The sequence below is a fragment of the Petromyzon marinus genome, chromosome 38, assembly GCF_048934315.1.
Source record: "Petromyzon marinus isolate PM22_M1 ecotype Great Lakes invasive population chromosome 38, UKy_Petmar_22M1.pri1.0, whole genome shotgun sequence".
NCBI classification, from domain to species: Eukaryota; Metazoa; Chordata; class Hyperoartia; order Petromyzontiformes; family Petromyzontidae; genus Petromyzon; species Petromyzon marinus.
In genome coordinates, this window is record NC_133704.1 from 5671259 (window position 1) to 5695842 (window position 24584).

The 24584-nt window shown below is 49.0% G+C and overlaps 1 protein-coding gene across 13 annotated transcripts in view; it reads right to left on the reverse strand.

Annotated features, from left to right (window-relative positions):
- The window catches only part of LOC116950050 (uncharacterized), a 75916-nt gene that overhangs the window by 46369 nt on the left and 4963 nt on the right, over positions 1–24584 (reverse strand). For 11 of the 13 annotated variants that reach the window (XM_032967442.2, XM_032967441.2, XM_076072588.1 and 8 more), the window contains exons 2-15: positions 24366–24564; positions 17118–17770; positions 15521–15645; positions 14929–15163; positions 14520–14717; positions 13742–13845; positions 12164–12224; positions 10200–10304; positions 7764–7973; positions 5573–5872; positions 4401–4589; positions 3663–3833; positions 2477–2593; positions 1686–1743 (exon numbers count right to left, since the gene is read on the reverse strand). In XM_032967442.2, coding sequence (XP_032823333.2) covers positions 1686–1743; positions 2477–2593; positions 3663–3833; positions 4401–4589; positions 5573–5872; positions 7764–7973; positions 10200–10304; positions 12164–12224; positions 13742–13845; positions 14520–14717; positions 14929–15163; positions 15521–15645; positions 17118–17770; positions 24366–24450 — 2611 coding nt within the window. In that variant the 5' untranslated portion in view covers positions 24451–24564. The remainder of the gene's footprint in view (positions 1–1685; positions 1744–2476; positions 2594–3662; positions 3834–4400; positions 4590–5572; positions 5873–7763; positions 7974–10199; positions 10305–12163; positions 12225–13741; positions 13846–14519; positions 14718–14928; positions 15164–15520; positions 15646–17117; positions 17771–24365; positions 24565–24584) is intronic. The other 2 variants (XM_076072591.1, XM_076072592.1) reach the window with 1 other exon arrangement.

Below are 24584 nucleotides of genomic sequence, written 5' to 3' on the forward strand. Positions count from 1 at the left end.
CCGAAACGTCGTGATTTAATTTAGTTGTTTTCATTTATTTTATTTTACCTACGTGACTTTACCGAAAAAACCAAAGAGTATGAATCCTTGCAGTCACGAAAGCTTCAAATCTAGAATAGCAAGGAAACTTGGTAAAACCGGCTTGGAGACCCATCAGGAACGCCACCATTTTGGAATCTCCGATGACCTCCCAGCGGTACTCATCATACTTCAAGGCGTCCAGAAAGGTCTTGATGCTGTTGTAATCCTCTTTGAGGTGCACCGAGTGAGCCAGGGGAAGAGACGAATACTTGTTACCATTATGCAGCAGCATGGCTTGGAGGCTCCTGGATGAGCTGTCAATGAAGAGGCGCCACTCATTCCGATTACAGGCGATTCCGATTGCCTCGAACAGACTGGTCACATTGTGGCAGAATCAGAGCCCATCTTGATGGGTGAAGAAGCTGCAAAAAGGTTGGCAACGATTCCTCTGATCTGCGACTTGCACACTTTTATCCAACAAGTTCCACTGCTTGAGCCGAGACTCGGCATTGGACTTGGTGAAACCAAGATCTCTGATCAAATCGTTGAGGGCTTTTTGGTTGAGGTAGTATGGGTTTCTCTCCTCAGCTCCACCTCTGAAATTGTCATCTGGATCTACAACATCTTCCTCACTCTCTGACTTGCTGCTCTCTTTTAAAGACGGCTGCTCTCTCTCCGGAGGAGTGGGTACAGGGAGCTCATGGCAGTGTGGCACCGGGGCGATGGATGAAGGAAGGTCCGGATACGTGATAGCAGGTGCATTCTTGCCAGTCCGACGTTTGTAAGGGTTCACCATGCAGAAGTAGCAGATGCTTGAGTTTTGTCAGTGGGTTCCCGCAAAATTATTGGGATAGCGAACTTCATGGCTCTCTTTTCCCCTCTGTACCATCCTACAAAAATACATTTATTTCACCCATGACTAATGTGTGAGAGATACTCGCAATATTTTTCACGTGATATACATTTTCAATAACATTCAAAATTGTAAAACATTTTAAAATTAAAAACTTTTACAATTTTTTTTAATTGTAACAGATTTTATTCCGTAAAATTCCGAGCAACAATTGTCCATCTTACCTTCCAGAGTTTTGTTTGCATTGCTCGCAGGTGAAATTAGGTGCCCAGGGTTTGTCTTGATTCCCGACAGGCATGCCGAAATATGCCTTGTAGGCCTCACACATCTTAGCAGATGCTTCCACAGAGCAGTATTTCGCTCGTCTTAATAAATTGGCCACACACATAGCAAAATGCGTCTGCTGGATGCTTACAGCCTCTTGATGCCATCTCAGAAAAAGGCAGATATATATCCACTTAGGCAGCTGGAACTAAACTAAACTGAACTGGTGGGCTTAAGGCCCCTGTATTTATACTACTATTTATATGACTGGAAAGCACTAGAATGTTCGAGAAGGTACTCCAAGTTTACTCAGCACAGAATCTATCTGGAATATTCTGGAAAATAGGTCAATTTAAAAATATCACTATCCTGGTCACAAAAGCAAAGTTTGTGGGAAATAATTGCCATTTTCTGTAATTTTGAGGCATAAGCAATGAGGAAATAACACTTACTACCCAGGCACAAAAAAAAATTGTCACACAGTGTAATTCAAGGACAAACAAATAAGACAGATGTGCAACTCTAAATAAAATTCTATTGACTGCACCTTCAATAATTTGTTGCAGGCTGCTTCCTTTTTCGGTCGCAGACTTTATTTCTTCCATCTAAAAGCAGACACCATGTGTGTTAAACGATAACTGTAATCATCATCATCATTATCATGATTGTCGTTTAGCATGTATTCCACGCCTCCCGTGCAATACCTCTCGAGGCGGCCTGCGGCAAGGGACCCCCAGGGGCAGCTGCCCGTGTAGGGGCGACGTTGTTACATGGCTTCCTAATCAGGTAACGTTCGAAAACAATCACTGCATCGCGCATTTTCAAATGTGCTTCTGTAGTCATCTGAAACGGTCTTCCTTCAGATATTACGAAGCCACTGGAGATTATGCACTTTTAAATCTAGATTGAAAACTTCGGTTTTTAGAACCGGTTTTTTTGTTGTTGTTGTTAGTTTGTTGTCCTTCCACCGCACGTCCGATTAGCACGCTTGGCTACGTACGGTGCGAAAGTTCAACATGCAGTATGTACATATATTATGAGATATTTATCAAGCTGGCCAAACTTCTGGGACACGAGGCGAACACACGTGGCCCTAACTCTCGAATCACGTCGCAGGACCTTTGAAGTTCACTGCAGAGCAGGCGGCACCGTCATTTATCATGAATACACCGGGCAGTATATACCAGGGCATCCGCCGGGGTCGAACGGCGAACCCACACAAAAAACGGAAAGAGCACGCTACCGCTGGGTCAGATCGCAGTGGATGTGACTTGAGAACACTTTCGCTGGCAACGCTAAAATCCGGTACGAAATGTCAAAAACGAGGGCCACACTTACCCGCGCAGACAGTTTCTGTTGCAGCTGGCCCCTATCGTCACTGAGAGATGAAACCTTCTGGCGCAGGCCCTCCAGCTCTCTGTCCATCACTTGCAACTTCTCAGCGAGCTCTCCGGCCTGTGCGGACGGGGCAAAGTAAAAATACCGCCAAACCCCACTCTCCCAAGTACCTTCGCTGCAATAATGCTAAACCAGGCAGCCGAGTGTACTGCAATATTTATGGAGTGAGCAGGTGGGAAACGCCACTGCCAATTCACAGATAAATGATTCCTCATTTAAAAAAAAAAATTTTTACTCACGCCGAGCCCTGGCTCAAAGCCCAGGATAAACGTTGTGAAGTATAAAGATTGTTTCATTTCCCCTGTAGCGCCTGACTGACTGCCGCGTAAAGTACCGTTAGAAAGTGCATATTAAGGCCGGCGCAGTGCACGAGGGGGTTGGTGTGGCCTGCACCACTCCCAGCCACCTTCGTCACCCCTGTGCAGATGTTATGCACTGCAACCTGGTACTCATTTGAAGGCTCAGTCAAGCCACTTCATTATTGGTAAGGCCCATTGAGTTCAACTTTTTTTTCAACAGCAACCCAGTGTGGAGGGCTTCATCCAGCAGTGGCTTCACAAAAGAGGTGTAAACTAAACTAATCAATGGAGGCCTCGGGGAGGTCCAGGAACCAGTTCAGATCTTCGTCAACGATGTTGGTCGTGAGCGGGAAATTAAACTCGTGTGGTCGGGTTCGAAGAGCAGCACGCTAACCACTGCTCTACAAAGACAAAGATCACCCGTAGAGCCTCAACAGACTGTTGGAGCAAGTACTGTTAAGCGAGCACCTATGAAGGCTGGCATGGCACACGAGGGGGTGGGTGGCAAATACCACGCCTGACCGCCTTTGTCTCCCCAGTAGCGATGTGTACACACAGCACCAGATACTTATTTGAGGCTGAGTCGACCTAGGGGAGGCCCAGGACCGGTTCAGATAATTGTCACTGGGTGTTGGCCGTGAGTGGGAATCGAACTGGCATTACTGGGTTCGTAGAGCAGCTCGCCTAACTGCTACATAACCGCTGCTGACACACAACACAAACACACAAACAGACGCAGTTTCACACGAACGCGCACGCGCGCACAGGCGCCCAATTTCCGTGCATGTAAACAAACGAGAGGCGAGTGTGGCACAGACAGCCGTTACCTTGTCGCCAGCAGACAGTCTCTCGGCCTCCACGGCGCTGCACGTGCTCAGGGCCGCGGTCAGCTTCCCCCGCAGGGCCTCGTTTTCCTTGTGGGAAGCCTCCGTCTCCTCCGCCAGCCTCTCACACTCGCGGCACTTCGCCTCGAGCTCTGACACGCGGCTCTGCAACGCCTGTGGCAAAGCGGGCACACGGAACATGCAGCTACGCTATTACCACCGTCAGCGGTTCAATGCGTGCTCTCAATGGATTCATTGCTTTCAATTTTGTTTAAAAAATGCCCCCCCCCCCCCCCATGTCAATGTCACGAGAAGGAGTGTCCATTCAAAACCCCTTCACCGAGTAGCACATCGCCACATCTCACGAGATTTGGCCCGAAAGAAGGCAAAATTGAGGAACCGCTTTCCGAGATCCCTTCCAGTGGGCGGCTGCACTTTTCCCATGTGGCCTGGCACAGGCAAACATTCTTCGCCCGGCAGTCAGACAGCGCGCCAATCCCGTTGCACTCCCACGCTTGCACACACAGACAAAGATCTCCCGGAAATGGCCTTAACAGACTTGTTGGGGGCTTGTGCTGTTAGCGAGCACACAAGGGGGTGGGGGTAGCCAACATCACACCTAGCCGCTCGTGCACACGCACACACACACACACGCACACGTACGTACGTGCACGAGCGCGCGCAACACACAGACCCACTCGCGCGTGTGTCGGCGCGTGTCATGCAAGTGACGTAGTCAACCTGCTTCTCCGTGTCCGTCTTCTCGGCCTCCTTGAGCTTGTCCTCGGCCTGCGAGAGCTTCGTCAGCATCTCCTCGAGCTCCAGCATGTGCTGGGTGCCGGCCAATTCCAGCTGCTGCTTCACGCGCTCCACCTCGCTCTCGCGCCCCTTCAGCGCTTCTCCGAGCTTCGCCTTCAGCTCCTCCTTCTCCTGCGCAGGACAACCAGAGCAAAGCACCGGCGACGATAAACTAAAACTATTTTAATTCTGACTTAAAAGCTTTCGTGACTGCAGGAATCCGCATTCTTGGGGTCTTTCGGTAAAGCCACGTAGATAGAAAAATAATAAAAGCATCACGACGTTTCGATCACAACACGAGCAATCGTCATAAGGTGAGAAAATATAGCGGGAGAGCTGCTGAGGCAGGAAAAAATATAGCGGGAGAGCTGCTGAGGCAGGATGTTGTAAAGGTTTGAGATGGGTGTAACCCAAGGGTCATAAGAGAAGTGAGCGGGGTTGGAGATGAAATTTGCATGTAAATGTAAGATCGGAGAGCTGGGCCACCTCCACGTTGACGAAGCTGTGAAGGTGGCCATTGTATTGAGAGATTAGCATGTCAATGTAAGAAAAACGAACAACACGAAAACCACCGTCACATCGAAGAAAACGAGCAACGGTGGCTGTGTTAGTGAGACATTTAGCCTGTGAATGTAAAGACATTTAACCTGGTAATGCAACTCAGAGAGTCGAAAATACCTGCTAACATCGGCAGGTAGGATGGAAACATCACAGCCAGTTATGACTTAAACTGGTTAATAACGTCCTTCCAGTTTGTATCCATCTTCTCGGTTGAAATTGCACCTGTGTTTATATATCTGGATGGCTTCATGAACGAATCTTTGCTGATAGCCAGTGAGCTTGCAGAGTGGTCGGGATCGAACCCACGAACTCCTGCATACAAGGCGAGGTAGTTAACATCTCCTAGCCACCGGGGCGAGATGTTAAAGAGGGTTGCTCCGGAGCCGCTGGTTGCCGACTGCCTGCGTTGGAGGGACCACAAGAGATGGCGACCGTGCGGCAAAGCAGTGGAACAACCACGTTTACCACCGCCACCGTCCACGACGCCACCCTGTTCTGCGAGCGAGGGCGCGTGCAGTTCCACGGATGATTCCCACGCGTCACGCCCCACTCACCCTGAGGTGCGCGGCGCTCTCCCGCTCCAGTTTGACACGCTCGCCCTTCAGCGCCTCCAGCGCCGCCGCCGCTTCGGCTCCCGGGGCGGCCGAGCGGCTCGCGGCGTCCTCCAGGGCCTGGCGGTGAGCGGCCTCCACCGCCTCGAGGCGTTCCTTCCACAGCTGCACCTCACTGGTCGTCGCGGCCAGCTCCCGGCGGAGAGACTCGGCCTCGGCGTGGGCCTTCTTGAGGGCTTCGGCCTCGCTCAGGGCCGCATCGAGACTCTCCTGGAGGGCCTTCGCCGCTCGCCGCTCCTCCGCCTGTCAATGGGAAGACAACAGCGGTCGGGGGGGGGGGGCGGGGAATTGGAGCAAAGGGGCCAGCAGGCACGTGCGTGCACGCGCATCCGGTTGTGCCGCATGTTGTCCGGCACGATGTCCAGACGTTTCGAACCGCCTACCTGTTTGGAAGCGTCTTCAGGAAGCGAAGCTTCTCCTGGAACAATTTAGCCATCATATCGATTGAAACAAATACATTAAATTTTTAATACACAGCACTTATTCGAGCGAGATGTATACGCAAAAAATGTAACGTACCGAAGAGAAAATGCCGTCATCGCCATCATCATCGTCGTCGTCATAAACGTGGCAGTGTTGACCTGTGTGTCTCTCAACGTAGCCAACTTGCGTTCTTGTTTTTTTTTATAATTTTCATTTTGTTCCGTTTATTTGAAAGTCAAATTCCGTGAACTGTCCACGTCGATACGGTCGCCTTGATGCCGCGGTAAGAGAATGCTGCCGCGTTATGAACTCAATTATCGCCGCGACGTACATTACACCCAAAGAGTTATATTCAGAAAACACGTGGCTAGCAATATTACACGCAGAACGAAAGTGCTCCGTCAAAAGCTGGCTTTAATGAAATTCCTGTTTAAAAAAAAAATATTATTATTTAATCAGACGCAACACGTTGAAAGAAGCAGCGCTCTGCTATTCGTCTTGCATAGCCAGAGGGCACAGCGCAACGCTGGGTAACTTGCGCTGCCACCTGGCTGTGTCGCGCAGTGGATAGAGCACGTGACTCACGATGTGTAGGTTACGAGTTTGAATCCGGGTGAAAGGAGTGCGTCACGCGTTACCACCTGTTTTTTTTTTTTTACGCGCGCCAGCACAAACTCATGTCCATCACTCAGACTCCCTGTGCATCGATCAGCTTTTATCAGGCACCGAACAGAGTTGACTAAATAAATATCACATTTTAGAATCAGTGGTTTTCCAATCGAATGACTGGTTTCCTCCACAGGAATGTGGAATTTCACCAACGGTTCATTGCGGTAAACGGGACATGAGACACCCGCTTGGACTATTCAAAGGCATCGCTTCCAAATCCTCCTGAATGTGCCCAAACTCATCAGAAGGGTTGAACCTGGTTCATTAAATTGACGAGAGACTGCCTGGAAAATACCAAGAGCTGTAAGGTTTTGGCTGGAAGCTGGCCAAGCAATGTCAAAACAGCACTGGATCCTTGACTCTATCCGCGCGGAGCTCGAGTGTTATCCCTTCGTATATCTGGTGGGTTTTCCCCAAGTACTCCAGTTTGCCCCGCCCACAAGCCAAACAACTCCTAAATTGAAATGTGCCAACGATCCCAGTGCAGGTCCCTCTTGAAAAGTCTCGAAAACTCAGCGAGGCTTACCGAGGTAAATACAATCGTCATTAACAAACGCTTACCATCGGAAATGAATGTTCACCGCTGTGCGCGTCCTCATTAGCACCGTAATACGGTGGTGCATGTTGTCAATTTTGACATGATTGATGAGTATACCGAGTCTGCCGTTCCATCTGCTCCATCGCCGACACAACATAGCCCGTGGCATTGAGAAACGGCCGCGGAGTGTGTGTGTGTGTGTGCTCAGAAATGTAATTGTCGTGCTGCCCAGGCTCGCAAGACAGAAGCTGCTTGAAGCAACTGCGTAGGGCCATCTGCAGCTTACAAATAAAGACGAACTCTTTGGTTCTTTCGGTAAAGTCACGACAAAAACGAGCAAAAACCGAATAAAATAAAGTTAGAGCAATGACGCAAAGAGAAAGTCAGACACCAAAAATTATCGAGGAGAGAATTGCAACAAATTGAAGAAACCAAGCGGTACGCACGCACGCACGCGAGTCAAGTTTTCGCCTCAAACAACATTCAGCAGAGCGGGGGGGCTACCTTGTCCTTGTTGGCGGCGGCGAGCTGCTCCTTGAGGGCCTTGATCTCAGCCTGCAGAGCCTCCATCAGCGCCGCGGCAGCGGCCGCGTGCGCGGCGCCCGCTTCAGGGCCCGCGTCCGCCGGGAGGGCCTTGCCGGGCAGGCCCTGCCTCGCGGCCTCCAGCTCCGCCTCTAGCTCCAGGATGCGAGACTTCTCCGAGACGGTGGCGGCCTGACCAGCCGCGCGTTAGTTCGCCGTTATTTTTTTAACCGTTCCAATTTTTCTGCCGGTAAATCCATCGCGTCGCGGACGAGGCAGTTGCCGATGGCCAGATTTTTTTTTATTCATCGCCAAATATTTTACGAGTCGCTTAGTAAACCCGAGCAGGTGGCATGTTGCCACAGCCATAGCGAGAGGTGTACTGGATGTTGTGTGCCAGGTGTGGGCAACATCCTCCAGGATTATTTGCTAGGCCCGAGTAGATGGTTTGTGACCAGTAGCCACACCCAGAGAGATGAATACTGGATGTGGTTGTTCAAAGTGATTTATTGCTCACAGGGTATTTTCCAGGTTGTTAGTTAACAGGAGTAAGTGGGACATGCCCAGTGTTATTAGCTACAGTCACAGCGAGAGTTACACTGGATGCGGTGTGCCAAATGAAGAAATATTTTCTGAGCCCGCCAAGCCAGACAAAGACCCGGCCGAAATTAAAGCCCGGCTTTCAGACGATTACCAAGGTTGGGCACACAGTGATTGAGCAGCGTCGCACACAAGGTTAAGTGGTTATGTCTCCCACAGTGGGTTAAAAGTCAGAAGCGTTTAAAAGGCAGACGCAGCCCAAGGAACAAATCCGTGTAAGGCATTACCTCGGAGGTGCGACCCAGACTATTGGAAACCAAAGTAAAGTGAACGTTAATGAGAAAAACAGACTTGAAAGTGCCTCTCAGGCACGAGGCCGTCACTCTCGAGCGATGTCACTGCCGGTGTGACCACCGTACTTTTCGGGACGCCACTGCAGCGATGCCGCTACATTGCCGCGGTCTGCCCGTTTGATTTCAAGATTGAATTACTATCGGGCGTCAGTTTTAGTTTTTTTTTTATTTCTACTGTGCCGACCGTAGCGCCTCGGTCGGCAGTCGTGTCACTACATTACATACAGCATACCTACAGCCCATTGGTCAATCCACTGCTGGATGAGGGCCTCCCCCTACGCTAATCGAGTCGTGGGTGTGACCTTGCCTGTACGTCTCCACGCCGGCCACTTCGGGTTGGCGAATGCGGGCAGCAAAGAATAGAATAGTACAATGGATTTCTCTGCACTGCCCTCTCTGCTGCCCGCCGCGTAGCCTCGTAGCAGCCTGTAGCAACCTGACGAGCACGGTGGTCACCCACGCAAGCACCACCATCCAAGAGGATATGTTTTTTTTTAACTAATTGGCGAGTTATTGAGCCACTTTTTAATTCGTTTTTTCTCCACCCATTACCGAAGCTTCGAACTCGTGTCGGAGAGCCAGGAACACAGCACAGCCATGCGACTAAAGTAGAACTGCGTAGGTTTTTTCGCAGTTATGCCGCTACGTGTTGTTCGTCGCGATATCCGATGTTTAGAGACGGCTCTGGGAAGAAGCTCCCGGGCACGTGGCGAGAAACTACGAACGACACGTAGCGGTACAACCCGCAAAAAACAAACACGTCGGACAGCTACAGCGCAGGTCGATACCTCTTCGGTCGTTTGTTGTTGGAATGCGTCTGCCGTAAGATGATTAATTATTATTTGGCGCCATGCTTATTATAACCCAGTCAAACAACACAAAGCATTAGAAATAGTTAACTGGACAGGCAATTATACGGAAACTTTCAATCCACCGTCTCTTTAGCATGGCTAGAATAATTGAATATATATATATTTTTTAAAACAGGTCGTTAAATACAACCTGCAGTCACAAAATACGTAAAATATATACGGTACAACGTCGCATATCCAACTCGCTGGGGACTGATGTATGGGCGGATATGCAAAGGGGGCAGGATACGTGAGCGCGTGTAGACGACCACACTTTCACGCGACGCACCAATTTTGTAACTGTAACAAATAAAAATGAAGCGCCAACTGCTTTAAACGAGGCAAGAGAAGCCGTTTTGCACCGCTTTAGGAGTTGGCGAATTCACGCTAAAAATGAAAAATACAAGATTGTACGTGAAACCAGGGTGGATTTGCGAACACCTGCGGGAGAAAAAAATCCACGGCTCCGCTATGCGCAGCACGTCGCGCTGGGTTCGGGCGATTAAACTGGTCAGGGAAAGACATGCGGCAGTCGGGGCATGCGACGTTGTGCAGTAGCATGTTTAAATTCTGGATTGAAGGTTTAGTACCGTAAAAAAAAATATTTTGTTTTCGTTTGTTTGTTCCGCATGATCGCTACGGACGGACAGTGTGAACGTTGCATCCCAGTTTACCCGCGAGTCTTCTAACTCTCTCTGCAGCTTCTCGGCTTTGGTTTTCTCAAACAGAAGGCTCTGCTCAAGCTCCTTAATGCGCGCATGCTCCAGTTTGGTTTGAGTCTGTTAGTCGAAAAAATCCACACGCATGCAAAACTCACACCCACGCCAAAGATAGAGACCGCACACCAATGAATGAACCGACATTTGATGGGGGGGGGGGGTGAGTGTCAGACCACAGACAGCCACACAGACACCGAGGGTTAAGAGAGAGCAATCGGAGCAAGTACGAGCGCACAGCCGACAAGTCGATTAAACACACACGAGCACACATGGAGAAAGGAAGGCAGTGTTGGAACAGAGGTCTAACAGCCTGTAAACGTCAGTCACTCACTCAGCTGCGGTCAGTCACCTCCTTAACACTCTTGTATGTATGTATTCTATCGCTACTTCTACTACCATGATTAAACACATGCGCGTGAGCGTGCACATAGGGAGAGAGAGAGGAAGGCAGTGTCAGAACAGAGGTCTCACAGCTTGTAAACGTCACTCACTAGCTCAGCGGTGGTCGGTCGCCTCCTTATCATTCTTGTATGTATTATTATCGCTACAACTACTACTACTACCATAGTTGCTGTTACTGTTCCCATGAACTTCACTCATCGATTCCTCCGCCCGCGTTGAGAACTCGGTCGACCAAACACTGACTGTTTCGTCTCCATCCATACTGCGTTCAATCTTCACACTTGCAGGTCACAACATCAAACTCACTCACCCATTCGCTCAGGAACTAACTCGCTCATTCACCTGATCACCACAATGCAAATCACAACACTTGTCTTTCACCTTCTTTACCCTGCACTGCTCCACTTTGGAATTCCCTCCGATCATCTCTTTTCCCCAAGCTCTTATAATAATAATCTTGCTCAATTCAAGAAACGTGTCACAGTTGTAATGGATAACGATTACAACTTTGCTAACAGTGCTGTTTGTTGCCGGCCTCTTGAAAGTAAAGACACGCGCGCACACACACAGCCGACTCGTCAGCACAAACTGATTGAGCCCGACGGGAATAAGTGTACGTGCACGCGTAAAGACACAGATCCAGAGAAGTGCGTGTCAGCTCATGCACATGCAAGAAGGAACCACTGCTGCAAGAAGGTGCCATCGCAACAGGCAACAGAGAGTGGCAATTGGCAACGCCGCACCAGCTGCCGTCATACACGTATGTATGCACGTACGTTGAACTTCTTTCACACGGTACATAGCCAACCGTGCTAATCGGAGGTGTGCGGGGGGGAAAAGACAACAAACTAAACACAAAAATCAGTTGTAAAGAAATTAGTTAAATAGGTGTGGCACATGAGTCCCAGCATCGTACTTAAAAAAAAAGCACGATTTCAACTTGTACCTCGCCACCGCACGGCATTCACTCACTCTTTTTAAGAGAGAGGGAGACTCCAGAGGCGAGAGGAGGAGCCACAGACAATCAGAATCAGAATCTTTTTTTATACCGGAGGAATCCGATAAGCTATAAAGCTCTTTTTCACAGATGTCCAGCAGTTTTTCACTAAAGTCCAGCGGGAAGGCGGCAGCCAGGCGGTGACCCAGCAACCAAATTGTGCACCGCACCCCAAGCTCTGCGCTCCTCTACATATTAAGGTGTTTTCGACCAATTAATGAGTGTTTATACGTATGGAAGGAAAGTGGAGCACCCGGAGAAAACACACGCATGCGAGGGGACAACACTCTCATCCCGTACAAATCGAACAGTTGGGAGTCTGCATGGCTGTGACTGCCGCGGGATCAAACGAGAATGTGGGCTAGTTTCATGCCGGTTAGGAATCATCAGTTGAGTATGGCCAATCATTGCCTCCACCCCATCCAATGGTGCCTGATGTACCTGTGAGGAACGTGCTTGTGATTTCTTACACGCCGATTATTTTTAACATCTTGACAAAGGCTAAATGCTCTCGGTGTACCTCCAGGTCGCCCTTCGTAATGGATTCCTCCTCCACCCGAAATTGCAGGTCTTCCACCCTTCTGTTGAAGACAATGTTAAGTGGGAGAAACTGAATACAATTTAAAATACATGCGTGCACGTGACCATTTACTTATTTCCATCTCTCCCCTAAAGTTTTTCGTTTGTCAATTAAAATACTGTCTTCTTTGTTCTTGTTGTCTCTCTGTCGGCGTCATGGCAAGAGATGGCGCGTCCTACCATAACTCTCGCGAGCACATCGTCACTTTGTTAGAGTACGGCCCTCCCGAGGAGGGCGATATCGCCCACGTATCACAGGCCAGAGGGAATCCCTTCATGCGACTTCTGGAAATGCCTTCAAGCGGCCTCATCATTTGCTAGAGGGAACGCACTTTCACACGGGCCCTACAACAGTGAAATATTCACCGCACGGCCCTCAACCCGACATTTTTGTTGTCGATTCTCAGAGCTGGATTTATTTTGGTGAAAAAAAAAATAACTAATTGGTGATTATTGTCTTTGGTCATTGGGGCTGTGACAATCAAACTCACAGGCGAAATCTGGATTCGAACACAGGCTCTTAAAGGTGCTGGTTTATTGCCCCCTCTCTGAACCCTGAGCCACCCAGCCACATCCCTTGAAGGTAAAACCAAATGTTAAACGCGAAACTCAACTGGGACGAAAGTTGAATTTCTATTAAAACTCTGTTTCGTGTAATAACTCTCAAGATTACCACTCTTTCGCAGGCTTTTGTTTTCGATGTTACATTTACTTTAAAAGGGTATTTCATTCGATTAAAAACGTTAACTCAAAAGGAGAAACTTTAAATAACCGCTCATTTGCGAAAACAGTTCCACTGAAACTCTATTTCAGTGGAACTATTTGTACTCTCGTGTCCTGTTCTGTTTTAGCCCTCCTCGATCAATAAACAGGAACATCGTCCGTGTAACAGAGAACATCAACTTAAGGACATCTCCCACACTCCAATGCAATCCATTTTAGAGTCTTTGGGAGTTGACCGGGTGGCTCATGAAGCTAATGAAAAGATGGAAGTGCGAGCTGGCACCCCACAGAGATCCTGGGTTCAAGTCTGGGTTTCCGCCGCCCGTGATTAAACCGGCTTCTCAAGCGGAGCGACTTTTTGATAGCTTCAGCTCACCCAACCATTGAACGCATAAAAAAAACTAATATTCCATAATGTTTTTTTTCCCACCCAATTCCAATTCTATCTGCGGGAATTACAAACTGCTGATTTTATTGATAAACGGGCAACGCACAACAACCCATCACGTACATTTTAGTTTTTTCACTGACTTTTGTCCGAAACCATCCGTCTCTGAGAGTAAAAAAATATATCAGTTTAAATGCCATGCAACGAGCATCTACAGCAGAACAAGAGGGAACATTTGACTCTTCATTCTTTTTGGCTTATTCCAGCTAATTTAATGTAAACGTTGATTTGACCGACACGTGACGAGGACTCATTGCAGTTGATCGATAAAAATGGCCGTAAAATAATTACCGATGATTGTTATTAATAATTGGGAATCAATGGTGTGGCCCCACCTCTCTCACTCACCGTCTCTCCTCCTCCAACTGATTCAGCAGCTCCACCTTCTCGCGATCGGCTGCCTCCACCAGAGTCCGCAGGCTGTCCATCTTCTCCTCCGCTTCAACCACGAACTGTTTACGGAACACGAGGGAGATCGCATGGAAAGCACGGACGAATGAGACCCGTGAGAAAATGGCAGCCAAAAGGCGAGGAGATGACCGTGAAGACAACCGCCGTGTTAGACGACGCAAAGAGATCGGCTCATTCGCAGGAGGGAAATGGACTCTTGCATTGTAGGGCTGTGAGGGATGGTTGACGCGGTTGGGAGGCCTTCATCCAGCAGTGGAAAATCAATAAAGATGAGGATGCTAAGTGATGAAACATGCGATGCTGATAATTTTACACAAATCACATACACATGATGAGGATGAAGCTTTCGATAAGAACGCATGCATATGACGATAATGACAATGGCATGCATAGGCAGTGGGGATGAAGGCAGCGATCTAGCACCATAAAAGGTCACGCTTGCAAGAGGCACAATGCTGTTTCGTGCGTCTCAATGGGTTTATTTATTTCACCTTCTCGTTAAATAAAGGACAACAGCAACAACAACAAGAATAACAGACTAAAGACGAATGTAAAGAGATCAGCGAAGAAGCAGCAGCGTAGAAGAGACGCAGTGACGCATCGATGCGGCAAGGACCGAAGCAGACTCTGCCTCCCCTCCCCACCCGCCCCCGCCACAGTGATCGCGAAGATCAAGAACGGACTGAAGTAGAATAGGATCATTGGGGTGCCTCACCTGCGAGTGCGCGTGTCTTACGAGAGACAGCTCCTGCTCCACCTCCCCGACCTGGCTGGTGGCTCGTGCCACCTCGGCGCGCTCCATGTCCCGCTCGGCCATCAGCTGCTCGATGTGCTGCTGCTTCTCCTTGAGCGCCTCCTGGAGCGCCGTGTTCCCCGCGATCTTGCGCGAGTAGCGGGCGGACGTCTCCGCTAGCTGCGGGGGACACACACACACACACGTGGGGTGGGTTTGGTGTGGGTGATAAGCCACTTCGTTGAGCTATCATTTGTGATAGCCAGGTCGCTTCTGAAAAAGAGCTACATAGCTCAGTGGACCTCCTTTCCTGGGTAAAAAAAAAAAAAAAATGTTATTTTTTTTTAAATGTTATTTGAAAAAAAAATGCTATAAAAAAAAATAAACATACCAGGCCGGTGCGGCTGGGCTTGGCGCTCACGGACGAGGCCACGGAGCTGAGCGTGCTGATGGAGGAGGCGCTGGGGCTGCGCTTGAGCGCGGCGATGCCCGAGCTGACGGTGCGCCGGGTGCCCGGCACGGCGCCACCGGCCTTCGCCTTAGCCGGCGTCGTGGACGGGAAGCCAATTCGCGTCACCTTGTGCGTCGGGGCGAAGAGGCCGTACTTGGGCTGGCATTGGAAATATCTTCATGCAAGGGGGGGGGGGGGGGATGGGGGGGAAAAGGTGAAACCAGTTTGTTGTTGTTGTTAATACTGCTATCGTTATGCTCTGCTTTCAAAGCCACTCGCAATGCAATCGTGGTCACAATTGGTAGTGGTAAACATGAAGAGTCACTATCCAACTGCAGAGGCCTAAGGGGCCAACAGGATAATGGGGACGAAGGCAGACAGCACAACGATGGAGGAGTGCAGGTGAGATTCGTCAGTTCAACCGCAGTAGAGTGTGGCTGAAGCTTCAGAGAAGATATGCTCGACATAGACCCCACACGTGGGGTCGTCTTCTCATTGGTCTACAGAGGAGGGGGCTCGAATTATCTGATACCTGGTGCCAGCCACAGAGCCGTCGTTCTTGCCCAGGGGCTCATCCAGTTCCACACCGCACCACTCGCCCTTGGCAAAGTCCGCCTCGCCAAGAAACCTCACCACGCCCGCCTTCGTGCCACTCACCTAGGAAGGGGGGAGGGGAAAGGTCACACCAAGCGGTGGTTAAAGAGGGAGCGGTATGCGCCGAGATTATGCGCAAGAACAGAATGGACAGTGCGACACACCGGCAATAATACGCTCTGGGGGGAAACAAATACAATTAGAGATATTAGTGGAAGGTAAATGTTCAGCCCTGCAATTTCTAGCTCACACCACTGCTGGTGGAAGGGCCACCATATGCCCTCTAGAGGGAATTTGGTCTTCTCATCCACCTTGGCCAGGCATATTGGAAGAGGTTGTTGATACCCACACTTTACCCCACCGCAAGCGATCTGCCGACGGACTAAGCGTGGCATACCCATTTATACTGCTGGATAACAATATGACATATAACATTTAGTTGCACGAGAGTAGCATTACGTAGCCTATAATGTATTACTAAATGAACTAGAATACCATTACACTGTATAAAATCCATATTAAGTGCACTCAAATACTGTTATGTAGTATATTGTGCATATAAAATGTGCTCGAATACTGTTGCGCATGTATATTTAACAAATTAAATGCAGTGAGAATACCGTTACGTGGTACATATTATTTCATGCCCATTACGAGCTCCTACTATTTCAAGCCGGTTTCAAGGCTGTTAAAAAGAGTCACCTGCCACGGAAACCATCCCACAAACATTTACATATTTATTGGGCAACAAGGGGGAAAGTGACATTGGTCGCCGTTGTGCAAAGGTACGATGCCGCAGATGTTGGGAGACACTTTAAGTTGAGATTTATTGTAAACAAGGACGTAAAATGCAGTCATTTACATGAGCGTGAAATTAGACCGCCGTGCGGCCTATTTTCAGCGGTCGCACGGCGACGATGGAATGAGAATGCGTGTGCATAAAACACGACGAGATCGCGATAATGTCAAAGGAGGAAAAATGGAAAACAGCCTAAACTTCACCCCGGGATGGACAACGTCCAGGCACACGTGAAACGGTGTTGAAGCATCCTGGGAGGTTTTGTGACAGCTAGAGACCAGAAAAACGATGTTGCCGACGAGACGGATGAACGTTGAAATTGATGAAAGAATCCTAAAGTGCATTCACCACGAGCCAACATTGCCCCCTATTGGCAAAAGCAGCGCCTTCTTGATATCCTTGCGTGATAAAAACGACGCTATCAAGATTGCACGGATTTACTGATGAGACATTGCAATGACAAAACCGTTCGAGAGTTTTGCTCGTCTTGAAACAATGCTCCTGAAAACGATGCACTTCCAGAAGGCCATGTGGCCGGTCGGTTGTGTCGTTACCGTTCTTAAAAAAAATTTAGGTGGAGATGTATCGTCTGCATACTTTTTTTTGCATTCTCCACAATGAGGCCAATGCTTATTTGGTGTCGGAAGGTTAGACTTGCGGTCGGGAGCTCTAGGAGGAGTTGATGGCTGCTGAAACATTACCATCAGCACTATTATTATGGATGATATGTCCTTACCAGTACGCGGTCGCCAATCTTCAGCTCCCGCTCGCCCTTCTTCATCGACCCGGCTTCCGACAGGTTCGACACCGACCCGCTCGTCATCTTGCTCATCGACGCGGGTGTGGACGAGGGCGGTCTGGCTGTCGGCGGCGGCAGTGACGGCGGCCCCGTCGTCGTTGTGGGAATACTTTTGGGGGTCGCCGGGCTTGCCGGGGTCATGACCTGCGGGGACGAGACGGTGGCGGCCTCGGAGGAGGAGGACGGAGGGGTGGCGCCGCTGGAAGATGCTCGCGTCGCCGTAGTGGCCGCCGCGGTGTTAGGGGACGCGTCGGTCTCGGCGGCCTCGCCTTCGCCAGCCGTCGGTGCCAGCTTGGAGGGCCGTGTGAAGACGCCGTGTAGGGGGCGGCACTGGAAGTAGCGCACGCCCGCCACCGAGCCGTCGTTCTTGCCGACGGGCTCCTCGAGCTCGATGCCCGCCCAGCGGCCCGGGGCGAATTGCGTCGGGCCCAGGAAGCGCAGTGTGCCGGCCTTGGCGCCGTTGACGAAGACGCGCTCGCCCACCGCGAAGGCCGACTCATCGCCGCCGCCGCTGCCCGCGGCCACGCTGCCGGATTCCGACTCGGGAGGGGACGATGGCGCCGATGGGGCCGACGTCGCTCCACCTTTAACTGTCGCATACAGATTTGGAGAGAATTATTCAAGATTTTTTTTTTTATCAGGTAAGGCCCAATAACATATCTAGCTTTTTTTTTTTAATGACCTGGCCACAAATGATAACGCCACGAAGTGGCTCATCGAGCGGAAATTTATAGGAGCCAAATACACTAAACACATGTTGATTCTAAATGCGGAGGGATATACTGGAGACCAGAGGGAAAAATCCACGTGACCGTGGGGGGAGAGACACCCAAACTGCAAATATACAGCAGGCGTCAGGGCCGGGATCGAATCTATGACCTCTTGCATACCAGGCAAGGTAGTCAACATCTCGCCACCACGGAGAGATGTTAAACAAACGAATGTTAGGCAGGTCACGATTACCTTAAACGTCAAGGCCCGATTCTTAACCTCTCACAGTGCATCGGACGCGTGTCGAATTGCGCACGTGGTGTAGCACTCCAGTTATTTCTGTTGAGTTTCGGTCGATTTTTATTGCGTTTTCATTTTTTTATCTATGTTTAATCAGCGTTTCTTGAAAAATGGGCCGTTGATATCAAATGTGGTGTTTACTCATGGAACGTAACATAATAACAATAGTACTGAAGTACATTTTTTCAGCGCTCCGATGTGGTTTCTGGGTAATACACTTGCAGTTTAAGGTACACCTAATTAGTAATGCTATGTAATGTCCCAAGAGTAAATATCAAATTTGATACAAACACCCTTTTTTTCCAAAGGAGACTGATTGAAAAATAAATACGTAACAAAGTAAAGAAAGCAAATGAAATGGAAACCCAAACCAAATTAAACTAAATTATACAAGATCCATGAATAAAATAAACAGACTTAATCAAAGATTCCAAATGTAAACAGCTCGTGTGAAATTGAGGCAAATGGGAAAAGTCGTCACATGGAATAGTTTAAACAAAAGCAATATATAATGCAATTTAGATTTTTGGCGTTTGGGAGTTGGGGAAAACACAAATTAGAGCAACGTCTCACCTTGTTATTACTCTTTGGTTCTTCGGTATAGTCACGTAGGTAGAAAAATAAAATAAAATAAAAAATAATATATCACGACGTTTCGATTGCAACACAAGCTGTCGTCCTCAGACCGAAAAAATTATCCAGCAGTGGAATTGCTGAACCAGCGAGAGAGCTGTTACAACAAGAAGTTATATATGTGGTTTAACCTTGTGCGTTGTTGCGTAAAATAAAACTCTACGTTCATTCCAAACGGCACGCGAATGTAAACCATGTATGCGTATGTTAGGCAGGTGTCTCGAGTGGTTTAACTTTGTGCGTCATTATTTTGGAGAGCATCTACTACGGTACAATTTAAGGAGAAAGCTGTCCATGGCACATGGTGGGCTCACAGGGTGGCCAGCAGAGGGCCAACCATTAACAACCACAGTGGCAGCATCCGCGCATAGCGTATACCGAAAATAATATTTAGGAAATAATACAATTACACAGGTGTCGGACGTACAATTTTCCACACCGGTGCCTCGTTTTAGGCGGACCCTCGCACGAAAGCGGCAATTAAAAATAAATCGTCACGCTGGATGAGTCTGCACGGTAGCCGTCATCGGTATTTCGTCCTATTAATAGCCCCGGTTATCTGCGTCACGTAGGGGGTACAAAACAAGGAGAGGTTGCGCCGTACCGCGTGTGGCCTCAGCTCTATCTGCTCGTCCCTGAGGAGCCACCTTATCCAGCACCACGGTGCAACGCGAGCAGGCATACGATGGCTACGCCATGGTGCACTGCGAGTTGCGAAGTCAACAGCAACTTCCAGTGCCTGCCGCCAAGGTGAATTTTTCTCAGGAGATCAAGGTCAAAATGTATTTTAATCCCACAGTACATAGGATTTTAAATGTTAACCCGAGCTCTAAGCCATGCTGTTAATGGAAGCACAAAGCCGGTGGAATAATAATAATACGAATAAAAAATAATGTACAAAAAAATCTTGCATAATTTCATTGGCAAATTTAAATTCATAACACAAGCCACCCAGTGTTTTGCTCGAGAAGCGAAATTAGTATTCTCTCATGGAACATTTAGGAGCGGCAGTCAACGGTAAAATGTGGCAGCGATATTGGCTTACATATATGAATATTGCTGAGAAAACAAAAGTTATTCAATGTTGACTGCTCTACGGTTGACGTTGTGCATGATCGTGACAATATTCTGCGGTGGTAAAAAGGTGCATGGCTTAGCACAACATGCAACGTAGAATTCGCCAATTTGATTTGATGTTCCGGCGCCGCAAGTTTAAACAATAATGCAAGTTTATAAAATACTGCCCCCCCCCCGCTTCCCCCACATCGCCTCTGCTCACCCAGCAGTATAAATTGGTACAACTACAGCCAGTCCATTGGCAGGTCACGTGTAGTGGGGTAAAGTGTGGGTACACCCACCGCTTCCAAGACGTCTGATCAGCATGAGAGGGTAGGCCAAATACCCTCTCGACTGGCTCTCTAGAACTCCCTCTATTGGAGGCTCTTCCACAGGCAGTGCAGGGACTCCTCTACTTATGAGATACGAACAAACCTGTCCGTATGTCCAGTTTCCTGTTCGGACCAAGAGTCGTAAGTTTAACCGCCGCGCAATAGATGGCGATGGTGGCATCTAGATCTGCAGAACATGAAGAACCAGTGGTATCCAGGGGTGGAGCCAGGGGGGTGACAGGGTAGACAATTGTCACCCCCGAAAAAAAAATCGAAAATCTGAAACATTCTGCGTATAAGTGTACGACACTCCGTGCAACTGCATTGTCAGAGTGTGTCACCAACCGATGGCGTCTAGTTCAACAGGCTGACTCTCTAATCATTCTTGAAATTAAAATTTGTTGAATGTCACCCTGGGCTGAAAATCCTGGCTCCGCCCCTGGTGGTATCTACACCTAAGGAGATTATACAACTTTTAAAGCCATTCCCTGTGTTTAGTGTACACACCGTACAACATGTTTGGAATCGACAGAAGTAAAATTGGACTTGGGAACAAATTGACTTACGAACAGACCTCTGGAACCTAAGTTGTTCGCAAATGGAGTCCCTGTAGTGTGTGCAAGCTATTGTATAGTTTCCCCGTTCCTCGTCACCTAACACAATACAATCTTCCAGATGTATCAATCTTCTCCGTTCATATACAAATTCAATCATATATACTGCTGCATGTGCCTGTTTGGTAAACACGTCTCCATATCTATTTGTAGTGACATTGCGGATGTCACTGTGTAATGCCAGCCCTAGAGAGGCACGGCGTGCAATGTATTGACATCGTGGGCACCACGTGTATGTAGTACCGGCCCTAGAGGGGCTCGGTGAGCGCTGTCCGACAGTGCTGAGTGGAACCACGCTCTGCGTGCAGTGCCGACCCCTACAGGATAGGGTGTGAGAGTGCCGGCCACGAAAATGGGGTTACTAAGGGCCATGGCACTCTGGTTGACCCCGAAGGACACGTGACCGGTAAAGTCTACACAGGGCCCCCAGGTGGGGGTTAGGGGTGGTCACGTGTCAGGGTCGAGATCCTGCTCGAGGATTCTAGAAGGTGGTCGTGGCTAAGGGCTGGGCCAGCCACGCCACAGAGGAGAAAAGCCGGGTCCCCGAGAGGGACCGGCTGCTGTGGTTCATCTTGAAGAAATCTTCGTTCTACGTCCTACAGTCACCAACACGTGGACCTGGACCAAGCTGTGGTCCTGTCCGTTGTAGCTACTCCCAGTGTAACTAGTGTAGTTAGCCTGGTGGTCCACCACCATAGGTTGTTATCTTGTTAAGGGGCAGTCTGTTGGTATTAAAAAATGTGTTGCCTCCAAGAAGTGTCTGTGACTCAGTTGAACTCACTACATATTGACAAAGATAAAGATCCCCCATGTGACATTTGACAGACTGTTGGAGCAAGTGTTGTTCATGCACGGTTATTATGGCTGGCAAGGCACACAGGTGGATGGGTGGCTAGCACCACGCCTGGCCACCTTTGTCTCCCATATGCTGATGTTTTAGACATTGCAGCAGCTACTCATTTAAAGCCGAGTTGACCTAGGGGAGGCCCTATATATCCGTGACTGATGTTAACTAACTGCGAGTGGGAATTTAACTCAGGTTGCCGGGTTCACAGCGGGGTGCTCTAACCACAACACGACCGCTCCACGCACAAGATCTTGAAAATGTTCCGCGGTGGTGCAAGGTGAACGGTTAGCACAATGGGCTTGCAAAGGAGAGGTCACCAGCTTGAAACACACAAACGCACACACACACCTAAGGCCTGAATCAAAATATCAAGTGGCGTTCTTTAGATCACGTGGTACACGAAAACCAATCGCCAATCAGATATATGCAGCGTATGGCCACTGAATTTGTATTTGAGCCAAGGAAATGTGTAAGCATGGAAATAAAATCTGAGTTGGGTCAGACGCGTAATGGGTTCAATTGAGGCGCACACTTGATCTTGGAGGCAACACGTTTGTTCATTATCCCAATAGGTAACTCTCTACTTAACCGGATAATGACTAAGGGTGGTGACCACCACGAGTAACTATATACACTTGGAGGGGTGAACACCACAGGTGACTATCTACACACTGGATGGGATAACTAGTAAATCGGACCAGGACAACCAACACGCTGCCTGGTCCATATGCGCGAAGACCGGAGACCGAGGAACCACAAAGAAGGAGGATTCCTTCCCAGAGATGAACAACCACGATCACCGCCGAGACTCAAGATTTTATCCGCTGTGGCGTGGCCTGGCACCGCCCTTGGCAACGCCCCTTTTCCAGATCCTTCTCAACGATTCGGGGCCCACATCACGTGTCCCTCTCACCTCCTCTCTGGTCCTCGTTACCACCTCATCCGGTCACGTGCCCCCTCGGGTTCACCCAGACTGTTGTGTCCTCACTCAACCTCTCCCATGGTATACTCACTCAGGTGCTAGGGAGAGGTTCCGCACATACAGTACCACTCGCTCGGTACTGTCGCTACACTATAGTGACATCATTTATGAAACTTGAGAAACCCTGACATAGTGACTGAAACACGCGACAGTGTCGCCAAGAATTACAGAATAAGGAAAAATGTAAATGCTAATGTAATCCCAATGAAGATGCATGACAATGAGCTGCGAGCTAGCCCGAAGATGGCAGAATGGAAACCACACACTCACAAATGTAATTAGCCAAACATTCCAAAGTGGTGAAACTGTCGTAAAAAAACAGTTTTGAGGCTCAGCGAGGTTTTCCTGGGCAAGTAATACCCCTCTTCCACTGGCACATCTGCGTCGAGACAACGCAAAGCCCTCGCAGTCATTTTCCACTGGTTATTTGCAGTGCCAAGACAGAATCTAAAGCACGTGCATTATTACACTGGCCTCACAAGACGACATAAAAAAACTGGCTTGGGGTCAAGCAGGGACAGGGCCGGGCTTACTGCCTCGTTCACTGCATGTGAAGTCAGTCCGTAACCCCAGAAGAAAACTGGGCCGTCGAGTCTAAACTATTCATAAACTATTTTTAATTTGCAAGGTAAGGCACACTGAGCTGTATAGCTCTTTTTCAGAAGCAACCTGGCCACAAATGATAGCTCAACAAAGTGGCTTATCGTCATGTGGACATTTATGGCAGCCAAATACTCTTAAATGCATGTTGATCCTAAATGTGGAGGGGAAAAACCAGAGGGCCTGTAGAAAAACCCACGCGACCACGGGGAGAACATTCAAACTCTAAATATACAACACGAGTCAGGGTAGGGATCGAATCCACGACCTCCTGCATGCCAGGTGAGGTAGTTAACATCTCGTCACCGGTGCACCTCAAGACGCACGTGTCATCTACGTGCGTCTTGATTCACTGACTGCGCGTGACGTCAGCAGGACGGCTCGGCTTCTGCAGTGAAAAGACGACCTGGTGAAACCTGAAATGTGGCAGTCTGGCTCGGCACAACCCAATTGCATGGCGGAAAGAGGTTTAAAGGCATGAGTATTTGTAAGCAGCCAGGTGGCTCAGTGCTAGAAGGTTGCGAGTTCAAATCTTGGTCGGGTGTTAACTCAGCCCATCATCCCTCTGGAATCGACAAAATTATTATCACTTTGTGGGGAAGTCAATAGTGGTTATCCTATGGAGACACTTTCCCCCACCATAAGATTGAGGAATGTCCACCAAATGGCTCAGGGCTGTAAACAGATTAGATTTTTATTTAGCAGGAAGGGCCCATGACCGGTTAGGCTCATTTAGTGGGTGTCATTCGAGGGTACAAATGAGCACCGCCTCAATGTTCATTTGTGAAGAAAACAACTTTGACTTTGGACTTTTACCCTTTCCGAGACGTCTGCAAGTTGCAGGGTGGGTCCCGTTCACCGCCGAATCTCAGCACGCACAAGCGGTTCACGTTAATTTTATTTAGAGAGGTACAGCGCTGCTGCTTTTAAAAGACATTTTGCAGTGCTCATCGCAGAAAACTTTACCAACACAAGCGTACTATACAGAAGCTGGCGCCAAACTGTGCCACGCGCCATCCCGCACGGCCTTTTACTTTCGATTCCCTTCGGAATTGATTCCGTTCCGATGACGTAAACGTGGGAAAGGGGCTATTTATAATTATCACTCACCATCTCTGCAGGGTCTGGCGATCGCACTGGCCGGTTTGGCAATCTTGCTGGGGGCCTTTAGCCCGCTGGGCTTCAACGAGCTCATGTCCGCCCTCCGACGAGCAGCGCATCCACACACGAGTGATGCTATGCAGGCTTCAACGTGGCCAAGTGTCCAGCTGGCAGGCTCTGCTCGATTTGACCACCATCCAACAGGGACCTGGATTATACAAAGAAAAG